The sequence below is a fragment of the Ptychodera flava genome (genome assembly GCF_041260155.1).
Source record: "Ptychodera flava strain L36383 chromosome 23 unlocalized genomic scaffold, AS_Pfla_20210202 Scaffold_23__1_contigs__length_28996876_pilon, whole genome shotgun sequence".
Lineage (NCBI taxonomy): Eukaryota > Metazoa > Hemichordata > Enteropneusta > Ptychoderidae > Ptychodera > Ptychodera flava.
The window spans coordinates 17,130,119-17,148,373 of NW_027248277.1; the positions used below are offsets into that span (position 1 = coordinate 17,130,119).

Sequence of the window (18,255 nt, forward strand, 5' to 3'; positions counted from 1 at the left end):
ACAATTGTATGAAACATGGACATACATACAGACAGACTGACATACACAGACTGGCACAGAGTGATGACATTGACCCCAAGTGTGCCTTGGCCCATGGAGAGTGATAAAGATATAACAAACAGCTGAATGTAATGATAAAATAGTTAAGTATAGGCCTATACAGGCACTGAGAGTGAATATGTTACAGCAATTTGATTAGTTTCTTTTCCTTATCTACTTCTGTGATAATATTTAGACAATCAATCTGCAAGTCAGTTTATGTATTGACAAATATGTTATCTTTTACAAGCACACAGCAAACTGTTCTTGATTTTTCATTTAAAATATTTGACATAGACTGAAATACATAACATGCAACCAATGTTTACACCAGATACATGGAGAAATTTCAACATACAATCATCAACTCAGAAACCCTACATGGAAAAGTAAACATTGTTTTCTTCTTCCAGAACAGCTGGTGCATCCACATCTGGAACAACTTACAAACTTAACCAATTACACAAGGATGATGACACAAGAGATAAAGTTAAACTGTGGTGAACTTGACTATTCCTTTCAAATCCTAACCTAACTTGAGATCTCAAACTAAAATACAATGCATGGTTAATTGTGCACAAAAATACATCGGGTGGACCATTTGATAAGGGACGGTGTCTGGACGATCGATGAGGTACATTATCTTTTTTATCCGATCCATTGTACATTCTTTTTTCCCCACTCTCCCACCTTTTCTTTTTGTCAAACCTTCTCTGGCTGAATTTTTTATTGGCATTTGTTTGGAATTTTTTCAAAATCTGCCAGGATTTTTTGACTGCATTTCAACACCAAACACAGTTTACCATATCAAATGCTTACTAAATCACCACATTATATTCTCTTAGTTCCAGTAGGTATAAAATTACCAAAAACAATCTTAAAAATACAGAATGAAAGATATCCAGTAAAACTCACGAGTTTCACAAAGTTGCCCCCAAAATTCAAAATTCCCAATATATCTTATTAACAAAAACCCTAAGAACCAGTTAACTAAATATCAAAGCAATCAGACTGGTAAATTTTGAGAAACAAATTTTTGTGACCAAAAATGAGAAAAATTGCCCCAAAATTACAAAATTGCAGATTTCATCCTAATTTTAAATAAATGTAATTAACATAAACCCTACAAACCTGTACACTAGATATCAAAGCTACCAGATCAGAAGTTTTAGGAGAAAAAATTTTGACCAAAAAAAGGCAAAAATTGCCCCCAAAATAAAAAACAAAATTGCCAGTTTCAACATATCTTCAATAAATTATATTGAGATTAATCTTAAATATCTGTATACCAAATGAAAGCTATCGAATCAGTAATTTTTGGATAAAAATTTTTTTATCAAAAATGGGAAAATTGCCCTAAAATTACAAATATGACAATATCAATACAATTTGTACAAGCATGACTGAGTTCATCCTGAGGAACATGAATATCAAGTTTCATAGCAATCAGACAAGTGATTTCAGAGAAAAGGAGTTTTTGACTAAAAAACGGAAAAAATACCCTAAAAATACAAACATGCAAATTTTATCCCATTTTTGCACACATAATTTAGAATACCTAAAAAAATCTGCATACCAAGTTTCAACCAAATCTTATCAATGCTTACTGAGTTTTAGCCATTTGCAGGATTATTCCTTTTTTCCCCTAATTTGCATATTTTTGGCACTGACATGTTCATTTGAACAAATTCACATCTCCACCCCAAGGTGCACCTGTACACCAAATACTAAGACAGCAGGTGCTACGGTTTAAGAGTTTTTGACGTGGACGGACATACATACATACATACATACATACATACATACATACGACATTTTTCCACCTTATATGAATACCTCCCATTTGCATATATACATATGCATATGGGAGCTAAAAATGGGTGACACCAAAACAAATACATCTCACACCCCCATCCCCTGCTGAAGAAACTCACCTGTCCTCAAAAGCCTTGGCAACATACCAGTATATATGATATCTTCCATGCATTGTTGGGGAAATGACCTCTCACCGTATAGCCACATGTGTGTACATGTACGCATTCAATAGAACGGATCGCGTGATCAAGAAGTAGGTCATCAAGAACTCCTTATGTTAGTATACAGTGCAGTACTTTGCACCAGTTTAGAACATATTCTCCATTTATTGGCCATCATGAACTATTATATCTGTGATCCTGAGGGGCCCTTATCTGTTGTCAGCTCGAGTTCCTGTCTCAGGTCGGTTTACTGACACAGTACCTATACACAATGGCTGCTGCATCTGAACGCCAAGTTTTGGATGAAACCGGTGAAGATTTCCTGTGTTGTACCATATCTGTCTGGAGCAGTTCAAGTCTCCTAAAATTCTACCATGTCTGCATACATTCTGTGAGCAGTGTTTAGTCACACTGGTTGAGAAGACTGGATCTCTAAACTGTCCAGAATGTCGACAGCAATATCAGCTTCCTGTTGGAGGAGTGCCAGCGATAAAAGGCAACTTCTTTATGAGCAATCTGATTGAAATATTCAAGCAACGACTGGAGTCTATGCAGGGAACTGAGATCAAATGTGAAGCTTGTCAAGAAAATACAGCAACTCACAGGTGTGTGGAGTGCAAACATTATCTTTGCAACATTTGTGTTAAGGCACATAGAAAACTACCATTCACACGGACACATCAACTCATGACCATTGGAGAATATGAAACAGCTGTGATAACAAGTCCAGTAACAATTGAAGCAGTGGAATATTGCAATGTCCATACCAAGAATGAGGTCAAATTTTACTGTGAAACCTGTCAGGTACCTGTCTGTACAGACTGCACCATAGTCAAACACCGCATACCAGAACATGTACACAGAGACTTGAAAGATGCAGCAGATGAGTATCTTACAGAATTGAAAGCCATGGTTGACAAACTCAAAGTGAAAGAACAGGAAGCTGAAAAGAACAAAACCCTGGCCAAGCAGATACACACTGATCTTACAGAGCAGTGCAGCAGAGAAGAAAGGAAGGTGAGAATGAAAGCAGAAGAAATCATCAAGAAAATAAAGAGAGAAGAGCAGAGACTGATAGATGAACTGAAAAACAATTACAAAATGAAAATTAAAAGAGCAGCTGCTGATATTGATGAGATGGAATTAAAACATGGTAACATTAAGAGTGCAGGCAATTATATAGAGACACTGATGCATCATGGGAATGCTGCTCAACTTCTCTCAACAAAGGGCGATATTGGCACTCGTATCAAGCAACTGATTAACATTGAAACTATAGCAAAACGTGAACAGGAGGACCTCATATTCACACCATATAAGTTCTGTGAGCATGGATCTCTGGGAATTCTTGAGTTGTTGAAAATTGAAATATCAAAGTGTACAGTTGAAAACATTCCAAAACAACTCCTGAAAGGTGACTCTGCAGACCTACTGATCACAACCAGAGATTCCACAGGAAAACAAGTCATCCCAAAACAACAAGTGAAAGCCAAGGTAAGAAAACCTGATGCATCATGGGAAGACGTCAATGTAGCTGATAACAGAGATGGTACACACAGAGTTAGAGTGGCCGGACAATTGGTTGGAAAATATCAAGTTACCATGACAATAGGAGATCAACCAATACCAGGCTGTCCTGTCATCTTACCTGTCATCAAAGGATTGGTGAAGACCATTGGCAGTCAAGGAAGTGCTGAGGGACAGTACAACATTGCCTATGGTGTGGCCATAAACAAAGACAGAGACATTGTCACTGCAGATAGAGGCAATGATAGGTTGCAGATAACTACTGGAAAGGGAACATTTAGGAAAATTTTGGAATTCACACGGTTTAAGAAAACTTTCAAACCATGTGATATAGCTATATCAAGTGATAATACATACTATAGTTTAGATGACAACAATAAGCAAGTAGTTGTCAGTGATGAGAATGGACATGTCATCAGATGCTTTGGACAAAATGAGTTGAAAGATCCATATGGTATTGGAATTAGTCCTGTAGATGGCAATGTCTATGTGACAGACTATGGTGGGAATTGTGTCAGGGTTTATACACAACATGGCAAATACCTTAGGTCATTTGGGTCAGAAGGTAAAGGTCAAGGGCAATTCAATGGTCTCTGGGGTGTAGTCATTTCAACTACTGGAATGGTATTTGTAGCAGACTACAATAACAAGCGTATCCAGGTATTCAATGCACATGACCAGTATTTGTATTCCTTTGATTGTCAGAGTGGGGATGGTAAGATGAGATATCCAAGGGGAATAGCAATTGAAAATGATAAATATGTCTATGTTACTGCTGATAACAGCATACTGAAGTTTGAGAGTAGTGGTAAGTTTGTTTGTCGTATTGATAGTGATAGTGATGGGCTGAACTGCCCCACTGGTATAGCACTGACAGATGATGTACCTTGCAGGGTGATGTAGCTGATTGGAACAACCACTGCATCAAAGTGTTTGTACAGTGATAACATCACAATAAATTGTACCAGACTCTGTTTTGTTGATTGATATTGGTCACAGCAGAGATGGATTAGTGGAATATTTAATCAATTGAATGAAGGTGATAAATGGATGAGTTAGTTCAATATGTCGTCCTCATTTGCCACTGATGCAATCAAATTAAACTGTAGATATTGCAGCAAGTTGACAAAATATTGCACTTCCTTTTAGCATTATATGATTGAGGTTTTTTGCCTTCGACAGAACATGTAAAAATGATGATTAAACTAGGTTTTTTCCCACATTCAATGAACTCCTTTACAAAAGATTTTGAGAATTAGTTTTAATTTGTTCTCAGTTTAGTTTACTATTGCATCATGGGTAAAATCATGATCAACGTTGACAGTCGTCTTTTGCATTTATTCCATTTATTAAAGTACAATAACTTTATAACTTGTAGGGGCACTGCACCCAACATACCGTTAGTGTAATTTGCTCAAAAATCACTTTTTTGTAAATATTCATTTAACTTTAATTTGTTAACCCAAGATTAAAACATTAGTTGGGTTCAGCTTTTAGCTTGTCAAGCAGTCGTAAGGTGTGTGATAAAGAAGTGTTAATTTATGCAAATTTAGGCAAATACCCCAATTTTTAGGCTTCTTTATCCTCTCAATGACAAAATTTCCAAAGAATTTAACCCCACTCTGGCTCGGTCAAATTTTCTGAAATTTTCACACTATATAACAAAACGACTATTTTGTTTGGCAATGAAGTTCTTTTGCTAATCATGATTTTAATCAACTCATGCCATTTTAGAATGAGGATAGATAATGCAAAATAAAATAGTAGTTTTTTCCTACATATACTCTTATTTCAAGTGAAATATTTTACCCTAAATATACACCCACTTCATCCTTTAAGTAAACTACTGTAACCATACTAAACTTTAGTCTATGCTTTTTGAAAATATATAGCATGAGGGAGTTTCCTTGTCATCTTTAATGAGAAATATTGCTTTGGAAAAAACTATATTGGCAACAGGCAGCTCCATCTTAAAATTTTCGACTGTTTGACTAATATACTTTTCTCTTTTTACTTTGTTAAGTTCTTGGCATACCTACAACATTGTCAAGTGATGTGATCATAGCTTGTAGAATGCTTTTTTTGTTCACTTTGAAAATTTCTATGTACCATTTACTTTTTAAGTCAATGACTATTTCAAAGAAATAAACCAAATGTGAATTGAAAATGTTCCTATTTTTCAGTGCCAGTATTTGTAGTGTGTGCACTTGTCTGTAAATTGACAATTTGGTTTCTCTGACAACGAACTCAAGTCTATTAGTTTTCTTGCCAGAGTAAAATAGGCTGTACATATTGTTCGGGTGTAAGTGGTCGAGTACAAAATTTCACACGTTACGGCCGTATATGGGTCTTTGCTAGGGTGCATGTAGAAGTTGAAAGTGGTGCAGGTTTTTTCTGTGATTACACATGTAAGCAGTGCCATATTTGAAAGTGATAAAACATGAAAACTGGAAAAAAACATTTTAATTGCTAGCGAATTTTATGAATTTTTATGAAATTTTCATGGAAAGCTGCAAAATAATATGACCAATATTATCAATAAATGACATTGAAAATGAATTGTTCAAAATAATTTTACATTTATATCTGTATTAAATTACATGCTTAACTATATCAGGTAGGACTGCGTTTTGGTCACCAAGCTATAATTGGTTGGATAGGAACTTTGCATCGACATCTCATATTTATAGGGTCATATATGGATGTCTTTGCTGGGGTGAACATCGATGTTGAAAGCGTCACCGATTTTTTTTGGCCCAGCAGTTTTGTCTGTGTGGTTTTTCTACTAGGTGACTGGGTGGCATATGTTGTGAGTCAGAACCCAAATGAAAACACCGTGTTTTCTACTTGGGTTAATAGCTCTGCTCATGGACAGCATTGTCCCTGACGCTGTCTTTCACACAGTTTAGCAATGTATTCATTGCTTTGATAAAGTTTATGAGAGTTGAGATTTGGCTTAGCGATTTTTATCTGTGGCTCCTTTGCCAGGAAACTGGGTGCCATACATAGTGAGTTTGAACAAGATTGAAAACACAGTATTTGCCATGATTTCATTTATAAACAATGCCATCTGCAAACCCGACAAGATACGCAAATTGAAAACAATGAAAATGTCAGAGATTTGGGTCAATTTCCATGAAAATTGGCGAAAAAGTGCAAATTAATATGATCAACAGAAATGATGTTGAGACTGTTTTGTGATTAAAAATAATTTTAAACTTTTTTTATTCTTATTTTTGTTTAAATTTCATGGTTCACTCTACCCTCATGGGAATGATTTTGGGCACCAAAGTAGAAGTAGTTAGTTATATGGGCATATTGTTCACTCCCAGATCACATTGTTTGGCAAATGTTAAAGTAAGTGTAATGAGGGGTAAATTTCCGGGGGGGAGGGGAGCTCTCCTTGAATACATTGGCTATACCAGGGAAAGACACTTATTTTTTATCCACTTGCCCTTTGGGCAAGTGGGGGGGGGGGGGGGGGGGGGGGGGTTCGGTTCACTTGCCTGAATTGGAAAACCACTTGCCCAGTATAATTTACGTGTTTGAAAAAAAGTTAAAACATTGGTTTTTCATTTCACGCACTTTATTTTGAAAATTATCATGTTATCATGAGAAAATGTCAGACATTCTCATAGGGTTCTCCCACACTTCTAAGAGTGCTGGATGGCTCATTTATGTTAAATTAATTATTAAAGCCCCACTAGCTGTATCTTTTAGCATTCCACGCCGCCCTGGAAGATATCCTATAATGCATTGCTGTAAGGCCAACGCCTAAACCGGAAATAGGCTCATTTGGCGTCTAGACACCAAGGCGAGCGGACCGGCCTCGCTCATCCAATTTTGCCGCATATGGCAAGCAATTGCGATAATGACAAATGCCTTATTTCCAAAATTAGTAAATAACATGCTTTATCCATCCGTACTTCAGTGAGACACGTTCCCTAGTCAGTAAATGACAATGGGGCCGGGGTACCCCAGGCCTCCCACAAGTATCAGATTGTTGTAGCGAATTCGAAGCAAGCAGCTTTTCTCGCAGAAACAAGTTGCATAATGTACACAGTAAAACGTTGTCAGGCACATGTACAATGAAGAGCGACTGAGGTCGAAGTGACTAGGGCACCGGCATTGATCTGACCACAAACAACGACAAGAGGGTGTGAATTACTTGGGTCGAAACGGACAGGGGTCGAGGTGACCTGCTGCCCCGGCACCAGCTGCAGGCCTAGCGGCCTGGCTATGTTTACATAAGGCGTCCACATTTTAGAAAATCGCTAAAAGTATAGGCAGAAAGAAAGCCCCCATTACGTGAAAACGCTAGGGGTCGATAGGGGTCGGCTGACAGTTTGACACATTTCGTACCATTAAGAGTCGAATGATACTACATTGACTGGGTTGACCATACGACTTTCATCAAAAAACGTCCGGGGAAAAGTGAATACATTGGATGTTTGACCAATCTTTACAAAGCATCAATTTTTCGATCAAAAAATTCATGCGTAGAACTAATGAAAAATCGTAAAAAAATACCACTGCCTTGTACATCAGGCAATAAAATGTCGTAGGCGTGAAAATGAGTTTACTAGAAAATACATAGTGGCTCTTAAAATTAGTTTGAAAATTTAGCGTCTTTACCGCAGTATCGCTAGATGGCAGTCATTTTTGAAGCGAAGACGAAGTGGTGGATTCTGGGATATCTTCCAGGGCGGCGTGTAGCATTCTGTATGTGATTTTACTTCTGAACTAAAACAAGTTTTTCGGAATGTGCTCTTTGAGGGGCTGGAATACAAGTATTGTTAACTGCCCAGTGAGATTTCATGTGCAATTTTGAACAAGAAAAATAATTAATGTGTGCCAAAACATAAAATGGCACCCCATGCAAATATAGCAAAAACGGTCTACACCATGCATATATGCATTTGAATATTCACGGAAACAACAGAGTAGTCCAATGTAATGCATAGTGTTGAATATTTTCAACTGGGTATGGTGGGAAATCAAAATAATGGTTAAAATGTAAATTTACTTGTCCAATTTTCACTAAAGAATGTTTTGTAAAGCTGTAAAAGACTATATCCTGTAAATGGGTAGAATTTAAGGAAAACCAGAGAAAATAGGAAGTCTTTTTTAGGTCAACAAATTTCAAGATTTACAGCTAGTGGGGCTTTCATATTCATAGAAAAAATTCTAACAGTTCTATGTTTGTATGTTTACTTTCTTGGGGCTTAATGTACAAATAATGACAGCCATTTTTACTACGTCTGGGCTAAGGGTTAAGAAGCTCTCCAAAATCCCATGTATGCCACCTTGTAAGGACAGTCACCCCTGGACATTTAACCGACACATGGGGCCAGTATCCAGGGGGTAACAGTTCCAGAATAACATTAGTTTCTGGTATACAAAATCACACAATATGGTGTGAGGAAGGTCACCCCTGGACAATTTCCACCCAGATACATACTTTGGACTGACCTGTCTAAATTTGCCCCTTGTTTTGATGCACTGTGAAGTATGCCAGCTAATGCTATCTGTAGAACAAAAACACAAAAAACAGTTTGCAGTTTGTTTCAAAAGAACATGTATAGGTTGTTAAGGAAACCCTGAGGTGCAAATGTTTTATATTACACAGGAAGAAAACATTGGTGAATTAATTATATCTTTTTGTTGTACTGCTGCAGACACAGTTAAACCTGTGACAGTGGTCACTCACAGGACCAAGAAAAAGTTACCTTGTATTTTCCTTCCAAATATGGATGGGTTACATATACCGTCCTAGAAAAGCCACAACTTAGTACTCAATTGCCATTCTGACTTGGTTTTGGTCAAAAGTTTATAGGTTTAGTCTCAGCAAAATGCTGAATTTTGCATGCTGTGCTCCCAAAAACTACCAGAATATAGGATTATGTTGGGGTAGCCTACAGCCCGTTGTTTAAAAACAGAAAACGTTTTTGGAAGGTTTGAGAACCATATTAAAGTCTGTGTTTCAATGTTATTCAAATTACATGTAAATCATATTATACCTTGATATCTATTAGGAAGCCCTCTAGTGGCCAGAATGGGTTATGCACAATGAGGTGAAAGTTCAAGTGTTACATCAAGAGTAGTTCATGGTTGAGGCTCTGTTCCTTTCTCTCGGTTTTCCTGTAAATTTGCCACAAATTGCATGATGGATATGTTGAACTCTTCAACTTTGCAGGCTAGGTACTCACACGTCATCCTGAAATAAAGTGAAAAACGTTATTGTCCATAGGTCCTTATTAACAGCCAGCAGCTGTCACTTTTCATTTTTACACTAATTTTGTTGTTTTCATGTCAACTTGTTTCTTGGGGCTAATGTGCAGCATTGAATAAGCGTTATCCAATTGGGTACCTGAATCTTACCAAATATAATTAAAACGATACAAATAGACTCCCTAAGTCACTGTGAATACTGACAATGGACCAATCAGAGGAAGAGCTTATAATTCAATGCTACACATCAGCAGGTTTCTGTAGTACTACCAAAGCATGTTAAATATATGAGAAGTGAAAACATTTTTGCATGTCAGCATCCTGACACCCCCAAACATCTAGTGCTTCATTCTTATAATCCTAAATATCACGTTTTGTTTTTATGTCATATACAGCATTTCTGCTAACAAATAGGCAAAACTCATTTTTTTAAATCACAAATGTTGCCAAAAATCATCAGTTTCAGCTGAAAACCTAAAACTCTTACCAGAGTTACATTTTAATTAAGAAACCATTTGTCTATAGAGAGCTTTTTTAAAATGAATATTTTCAGGTAAACATTCGAGTCTGGTGAGACTTGTTGGTCAAGGATGCACCTTGAACTCATTTTGACTATTCAACTGCACTATTGACACTATGGTTTGTCACTTTGTTATTCAAAACATTCTTTGTACATTTTTTTTTTGCTTTATTTATTTACAGATAATGCTTCATATTGATGGTAGACATACAAACTATAAAGTGATAATTTGTGAATTCAGTTTCCTTTCAAAGAAGAACTTTAGGTGACAGCAAACATCCTTATGGTAATGTCTTAAATTCAGTCAGAATTCCAATGATGTTGACAAAACACAAAACCAACCACTGAAAGAATTCTGAAAATGGAAAACATTCAACTATGCTGGGAACAAGGAATCAACATTTAAAGGCAGTACATGCCTTGAAATTCAAAGTTTTAAACTTTTGCTCAAACTTGTCCGCTGGAGAACTTTCAACCATTAAGTGGTAGATCAAAAGAGCATTGTTACAGTAAAGGCTTGAGAGTCTGAATATCTGTCCTCGCAAGGTGCACTCCACTTTATGCTCTTCAATTTCTTTTTATGTAGGTCAAACTTTTCCACAGAAAACAATATATTATGTCCAATCACTAACTGAAAACAACATTTACTTACATGATCCACTTAGGATGGTAGTTCATGACAGTGTTATGGATGTAAAACCTCTTCAAGTAGGTACAAGCAGTTGCCTGCAGAGATAATGAAATATACAATGAGACAGAGATATGACAGTCAGACAAATACAGATACAATTATGAAAACAAATTGTCATCTTGCACAATTAAGATTCAAAGGAAGGTGTTGGAATCAAACAAAACAGATCCCAATATGTTTTGGCATAATTTCTAAATGTAAAATATATTTCTCCAAACTTATGTTTTTGGACAGTGCATAATTTAAAAAAAAACTTACCTACCAAATCCGAACTGCATTGAGATCACAAGTAAAAATTACATTCATTGGTTTAAGCAGTGCACACTTGTGAAAAATTTATTTCTCCACCAAAAAGTGATGAATTCTGTTGTTTTCCTGTTAAACAATTGGAGTGTGTGAAAGATAAGCTAGTAAAGTTCTTGGACAATTACCCCCTGCACACACACCTAAACTGTAACTGGAGAAGAGTAAATCTCCAGGGGTGACCATCCTCATACCATGTCAGAGATTTGAAAAATACAGTGCAATTCTAGGGCAGTTACCCCCTGGACACTTGCCCAAAACACTATCCTCTGCTGGCATGAAATAAATCTCCAGGGGGTGACTGTCCTCATACCATGCAGAAGACCAGACAAGCTGATGGAATTCTAGGACAGATACCCCTGGACAATTACACTTACCCTCTCAATAACATCAGACAAAACATGTAAGTCTGAAATATATGGGCAGTAATATCCAATGGGCTGTTGTCCAGATACTAACAATATGAATGATAAAAAGTTATTTTGACATTCTGTCTGTAATGATATAATTCTACCTTGTTTGTTCTAGGAAAGACACCAACTCACAGGGAATAGTTAATTTCCATACTTTGATGACAAGAAGACTTATATGAAATGTTTCACCAATTGTGTTGGCAGTAAAACAAGGCTGCTTCTGATTGGTCTAGAGTTAAGCCATCCTTTTGTTTGAAGTACTGCATAAACCAATCATGTTGGACTTTTTTTATGATCAGAAATATAAATACAAATTTACACACTTGAAATGATTTGTAAACTACTTTTCACAGTTTTTTATGTGTAGTACTGAAAGGTTCAGTCAGTATTCAGCAAAAATACAGCATCATATTGTAGAAATTGTTTTTGTAGATTTTTAGTGGTGATTCATATACATGTATATATAAAGCAAGCTGGACAAGCATCTCTCATATCAGCATTTACCCTCTTACAGAAAAAAAACCTCAAAAAATGCAGAGATTAAGATGCATCTTTGAAATAAATATAACTTTATTTCCATGATATACATACAGTGTTGCTCATTTATTTTATTATTTTTGTCAGGCGACCACAATCTCTTCTGAACTTGGTGATCAAACAATAAAAGCCAATACCACAGCACCCTGATGAAGTTGAAACCAAAATAACATCTTCACAGCATTTGAGGGAAGCATTATGTATCTCTGCTGTTTGGAAAGATTTTGAGAATGCCTGAAGAACATGAGGACCAATCTCCATTTTGAAATAAATGCAACTTTCTTAGGGGGCCTTTCCATTGTTTTCATAAAATAGAACCCCCTAGGATTACCTTGCCTTGTAAAGTTGTTCTGTATGGGCCAAGCATACTGCAGTCTTGCTTGATTTACAACATATATGATTCCTAGGACGGTGAAAAGTGATGTTGTAGTAATAATAAGATATGTACAACCATTTCCTGTTCCTAGCCAAGCTTAACACCAGTACAAATTTTATCAGGTGACTGGCAAGAGATAGCATCGAAAGTTCAAGGTAACAGAAAAAATAATGACCTAAACTCTACAGCTCTTTGGAAAACTTTGTCTCTAATAGTGATCGGGGCAAAATTCCTCCAAATTTAAATTTACTGAAAAATAAATTTTTAAATAGGAACACTTCTAGCTGAAATTCCCTTTACCTCAAAAAAATTTGTAGCGAACATTTGGACACGCACACATAAAAAACTGTGGAAATTAGCACTTGCCTTGGGGGGTCTTGTTGATGAATAAAGACAAAACATACCCCCTAAGATAATATTGAATAGAACTATACTTAGAACCCTGGCCCAAGCATTCTTCCATCTTGCCAAAACACTTGAAATCTCCCCATAAAATCTGATACAATAAAATATTCCATCACTGATACACTACTGGTATACACTAATTGCTTACCTGACAATTTCTCGTTCAAAGTAATGCCTTGTTTTCATTGACAGACAAAATGCTGCATATTTATTGACACCTGTAACCTGCATAGTAATTTATGTAACATTTGTTTTGCATAATTATTGCTCCATGATTGTAGAGAAAGGCAAACAACAATCAGGGCATAAAATATCCACACCAAAGGTAAGATTTATTTTGATTTTTAAGTCTTCCATGGATCATGGAGAGATCATGGGAGACTGAAATATCAGTTACAATATCCATTTATCTGAATTGCCAGCAATATGTTTGGCATGGTGAAAGGCTGCTCTAAAAACTTTAAATTTAAACAAGTTTACCCCTCACCCTTTAAACACAATGGTTTGGTCCAAACCAAGTGTTATTAATGGTAATTATGGACCTGTTTACTGGGAAATGGGGATGAACAGGTTGAGCTATCCCAAACACCTTGACTACTATGAATGTTGTCTACACTGGGAAAATTTTCACATAACACATAGTTGTATGGTGTCAAGCAAAAGAAATTCCAGGAAAATTGTAAATTGACTCAAAAGTTTAAAAAGTGTTTCATTTAGGGCGCACTGCTGCAGATAGAGAGGTTTCCATTTTGAAACATTAGAAATGCTGTTCACAGTTTTTCTATTTATATTTACTGAGCACATTTGGAAGACCAAAATAGTTGCATCGTAGCAATGAAGTCAAGCTTGAAAGGGACAAACACCCTCATAGATTTAAATATAATAGTCCATTGCAGTCAGAAAGTATAATGTCTTCATTTTTCAATGGTGGCAGTATGGGTTATCAGTCTCTGGGTAAAACAGATACCTCTCTCCCTTTGACCACTTGGTGGCGATATACACAATAGCTGCAACAGGAACAGACTCTAGAAATAAATTTATTCTTTTTCAAAAAAAAAACAAAAAAAACAAAACAAAACAAAAAAACAAAAAAAACAAACAGACTCTAGACACTCATCAGGAACTGTTCGTCAGCTGCCCTCGATTGCTGAAAAAAATAAAGGATGACAAGTGGTGTTGCTGATATACATCATTAGATTTTATGGAGTATTAACCAGCTGTAAAGCCAAGTAGTTGATACGTACAGATTTGGCTCAGTACCAAGTTTTACTGACTTGGCAGATGGGGAAGTGATTCTCTCTGGCAGGATGACAAAAGGAAATAGTAAGTCTGTGTTGCTTTCTCTTTGTCTGTCTGTCCTGCTCTCTATTCACCAAATTACACGGTGAACCAATTTCCAGCAACCCCTTTCTTCAATGAACAGACCCAAATAATCAGGGAACACAATGAGGACTATTCCAATATTGCATCAATGTAGGGGTGAGCAGCATTGTTACCTCAGAAATTCTTTGTCTTTTGATAAACGTCTCATCTTCCTCAGCTTGTAGTTTCTCTTCCAATTTCCGTCTGTATCTGTGGGTAAAAAAAGAAAAAATTAACCATTTGAAACCACGGTTTGGCCGAAATCAATTATTATTAACTGTGATTGAGGACCTGTTTACAGGGAATTGTGGGTGATCAGGTTAATATCTGACAGCAAAATGAAATATTTTTGTGAACATTTTGAACATTTTCAGAATTATGAGAGAAGTCTATAACATCTATTGAAGTTTACATACCATGTATTCTTCTACCAGAGTTCTAATTTAATGTTATTTTTTTCATATTGTTATAATCCGTACTACCATTGTTTCTCAATGAACGTGGAGTTACATACTGCGTCAGAACTGTAAGTCACATTTAGTTGAGTCTGTTGCAGCAGAATCCCCACTGCTATTCTGGCAATCAACCATTCGTAAAGTATGCAAATCAAAACCTGCAGTCATTGAAATTTGAATCACCCAATCAGATCTATCAGTTTCAAAAGAAAAGCCAATCAAATTCATTCTTTGCCAATCATTTGCCAATCACAGCAGCTGTTCTGTAACACTTTCACAAATGATAGAGTTAAAACGCTGATGTACTCACATTTCACTCTCTGGGTTGAGTTCTTGATTTCTAAATCTCTCAAATTTCTCTTCCAGATACTGTATTTTCCCAGCATTCAATGGGTCAATGTGTTGCACCATGTATCGTATTCCTAAAAAAAATTGCAACAAAAATACATCATTCAGTTCTTAAATCATGGGTAGCATTGAACCTTGTTCCATGAAACATTGACCTTAGACCTAAATCTCAGTGCCCTGATGAACACATTGCAACTCTAACCTTTGAACTATTGATATTAAATGTTCACTTACACTTTGACCGTATTTGCACCATCAATATACTGGTATGATATAATATATATTATAGCCCAAACATGGGACTATGTGCCCAAGGGTAGGTGACCATTTGCCTGACATAAGGAGGATAAATGGTCTCCTGCCCCAAGGGTAAATAATCCCTTGTTTGGGCTATGTTTTTATTACATGCCTCTCTTACAGTTTTCACTCAAAGTATTTAGGTTTATTGGCAAATGATAATAAAATGCTTTATTTCCATCTTAGATGAAAATCTGTTAAAAATGGAACGACTTTCATCACCAAACAGCGCATTGATGTATTTGAACTGCTATTATGCAGTTTATCAATTTTTTTAAATGTAAAATTGTCTAAAAACCATATTTCAAGTGATGACTATACGGCCCGCTACGTCATCGACGAGTTACCATTGAATCCTACGGAGTGTGCGACGTTAGATATACGAGGCATGTAATAAATATAGTTGAATTTAAAAAATGTCCTACAATCTGAGACATACTTTTGATCTGTTCCACTGTCTGCTTCAGAAGATCTCTGTTGCCCTTGCCAACCAATGCCTCGGTGACATAATTGAAATCAACACATGACAGATATTACAAACAGTGACAATGGGAGCCATGTGCCACCAGCGCTATCTTGATCAATGGCTTCTCTCTGTCTCTTGTTCATTTGCATATTTAATGAACTTTATTAATTATAATAAAATTAGTGATTTAAGTCAGAGAGTACTGTGATAAAGTTGATGAAACCTGCTACATATAATGATCTGACAGATATATGATTGTTCTGTGAAGCGCACCACTATGCAATAAACCTGTTGTAAACTTCATGAGCACATTGAGTTCACATCTGATTCAATCTTAGCATTCTCTGTTACCAATCCAATAGCAGGTCACTAGGATTGACATATTGGAATCACACACTTACCAAAACCATGGACAGAAGCAAAGAAAAATAGTGACAATGTCACTGTCGCTCCCATATAGTTAGCAAATCAAGCTACCAAATGTATGAAATATAGCGTCAATGACACATTTGCCCAAAACTGATTACATTTGTCAAGCCAGAGTCAGTGTACATGGACAGTACACTGTGTTCAGTTGACCTTAATAGCTCATGATATTCATAGTCAGATGCATTTGAACAAACTTGGTCTCTAGAAGAACTGGTGGATGGATGGACATATAGACAGACTGACATACACAGACTGGAAGAGTGATGACATATTGGCCACCGAGCGTGCCTTGGCCAATGGAGAGTGATAAAGATAGAACAAAAAGCTGAATGTAATGATAAAATAGTTATGTATACAAGCACTCAGGGTGAATATGTTACATCAATTTGATAAATTTCTTGTTCTCTTTCTGCTTATGTGATAATTTTTAGACAATCAACCCACAAGGCAGTTTATGTGTTGAAAAATATGTTATATTTTACAGGCACACAGCAAACTTTTCTTTATTGTTCATGAACAATAGGTGACATTGACTGAAATACATAACATGGAAACAATTTTGCCCATACACCAGATACATGGAGAGATTTCAACATGCATACAATCATTAACTCAGAAACCCTACAGGGAAAAGTAAACATTGCTTTCTTCCAGTACAACTGGTGCATCCACATTTGGAACAACTTACAAAACCAATTACACAAGGATGATGACGTTGAGATCAACTTAGAATTTTAAATGTGGTGGACTCGACTATTCCTTTCAAATCCTCACCTTACTTAACAACTTCAACTGAGATACACTGCACTGTTCATTGTGTGCACAAAGACATTAGGTGTGGACTATTTGATATCTTGGGGGAGGGGGTCCTAAAAGATTGATGAGGTAGCACTATTTTTTTTTTTTTACCTGATCCATTGTACATTATTTTTTCCCTCTCTCTTACCTTTTCTTTTTGTCTACCCTTCTCTGGCTAATCTTTTCTTCCTTGACATTTGCTGGAATTTTTTTTAAAAATCTTCCAGACCCCCCCCCCCCCCAATATCAAATGGTCCACCCCTTGGTACTGACCATGTTTACATAAAGAGATACAATGGCCAGATGGCAGTGTAAAATATGTGAACTATTTACAACTTTAAAAAAATTATGGAATATATTTGTTGGTGATGAAACCTGCTAAAATCACCTTCAGCTGTGCTTTCTAATGATTTTTACTGCATTTCAACATCAAATACAGTTTACCATATCAAATGCTTACTAAATCACCACATTATGCACTCTTAGTTCCTGACGGTATGAAATTGCAAAAAATAGGGAAATATTTTTACAATATTTATTAATTTTGTTCACATCAACACAATCTGAATAAGTTACGGTACTAGTCCACTCAAAGTAACCTTCATGCCAAATTTCAAACTAGCATAGGAAGTGGTTGTTGTGAAGATATTTTTTTTGATATTTTTTTTCCAAGAACAATGAAGTAAAAAAAACAAAAAACTATTACAATTGTTCATCTCATTCTGACATGGCAATATACGATGTGTATGAAAACATTTGTAGGGATTTACAAACCAAATTTCAAATCAATACAGAGGACTATTTCTGTAATTTTTTTCCATCAAAAATTAGGAAAAAACTTCACAAAAATACAAAATTGAGGATATTTCTCTAAAAAAAATTAAAACAAGCATCCTAGCAGCTGATAGAGCTCCTTTGTGTTATGTAGAGAATAACTTTTCATGACACATGTGTTGATGAAGGAGGAAATCTTTGATAGGCCACTTCAGGTCGACCTGACCAAAATTGCAAAACTAGCTGTACACCAAATATCAAAGCTGTCAGATGAGTAGTTTTTGAAGAAAAAATTCTGACCCAAATAT

The 18,255-nt window shown here is 36.1% G+C and overlaps 2 protein-coding genes across 2 annotated transcripts; one reads left to right on the top strand and one right to left on the bottom strand.

Moving 5' to 3' along the window:
* Positions 1–3,617: 3,617 nt before the first annotated feature.
* LOC139123783 (tripartite motif-containing protein 2-like) lies at positions 3,618–4,445 on the top strand. The gene has a single exon (XM_070689936.1). It carries the CDS (start codon positions 3,618–3,620, stop codon positions 4,443–4,445), a length of 828 nt encoding a protein of 275 aa, XP_070546037.1.
* Positions 4,446–14,115: 9,670 nt separating this feature from the next.
* On the bottom strand, positions 14,116–15,989 carry LOC139123784 (cyclin-H-like; the record flags this gene model as incomplete). The annotated part of the gene is made up of 4 exons (XM_070689937.1): positions 14,116–14,165; positions 14,515–14,590; positions 15,146–15,257; positions 15,920–15,989. Coding segments are annotated over 4 exons (300 nt in total), but the record flags the coding sequence as incomplete, so codon positions are not given.
* Between the last annotated feature and the right edge of the window lie 2,266 nt (positions 15,990–18,255).

What these genes read in the sequence shown, in the direction of transcription:
- LOC139123783 (XM_070689936.1), top strand. Translation starts at nt 3,618, where the DNA reads ATGACAATAGGAGATCAACCAATACCAGGCTGTCCTGTCATCTTACCT.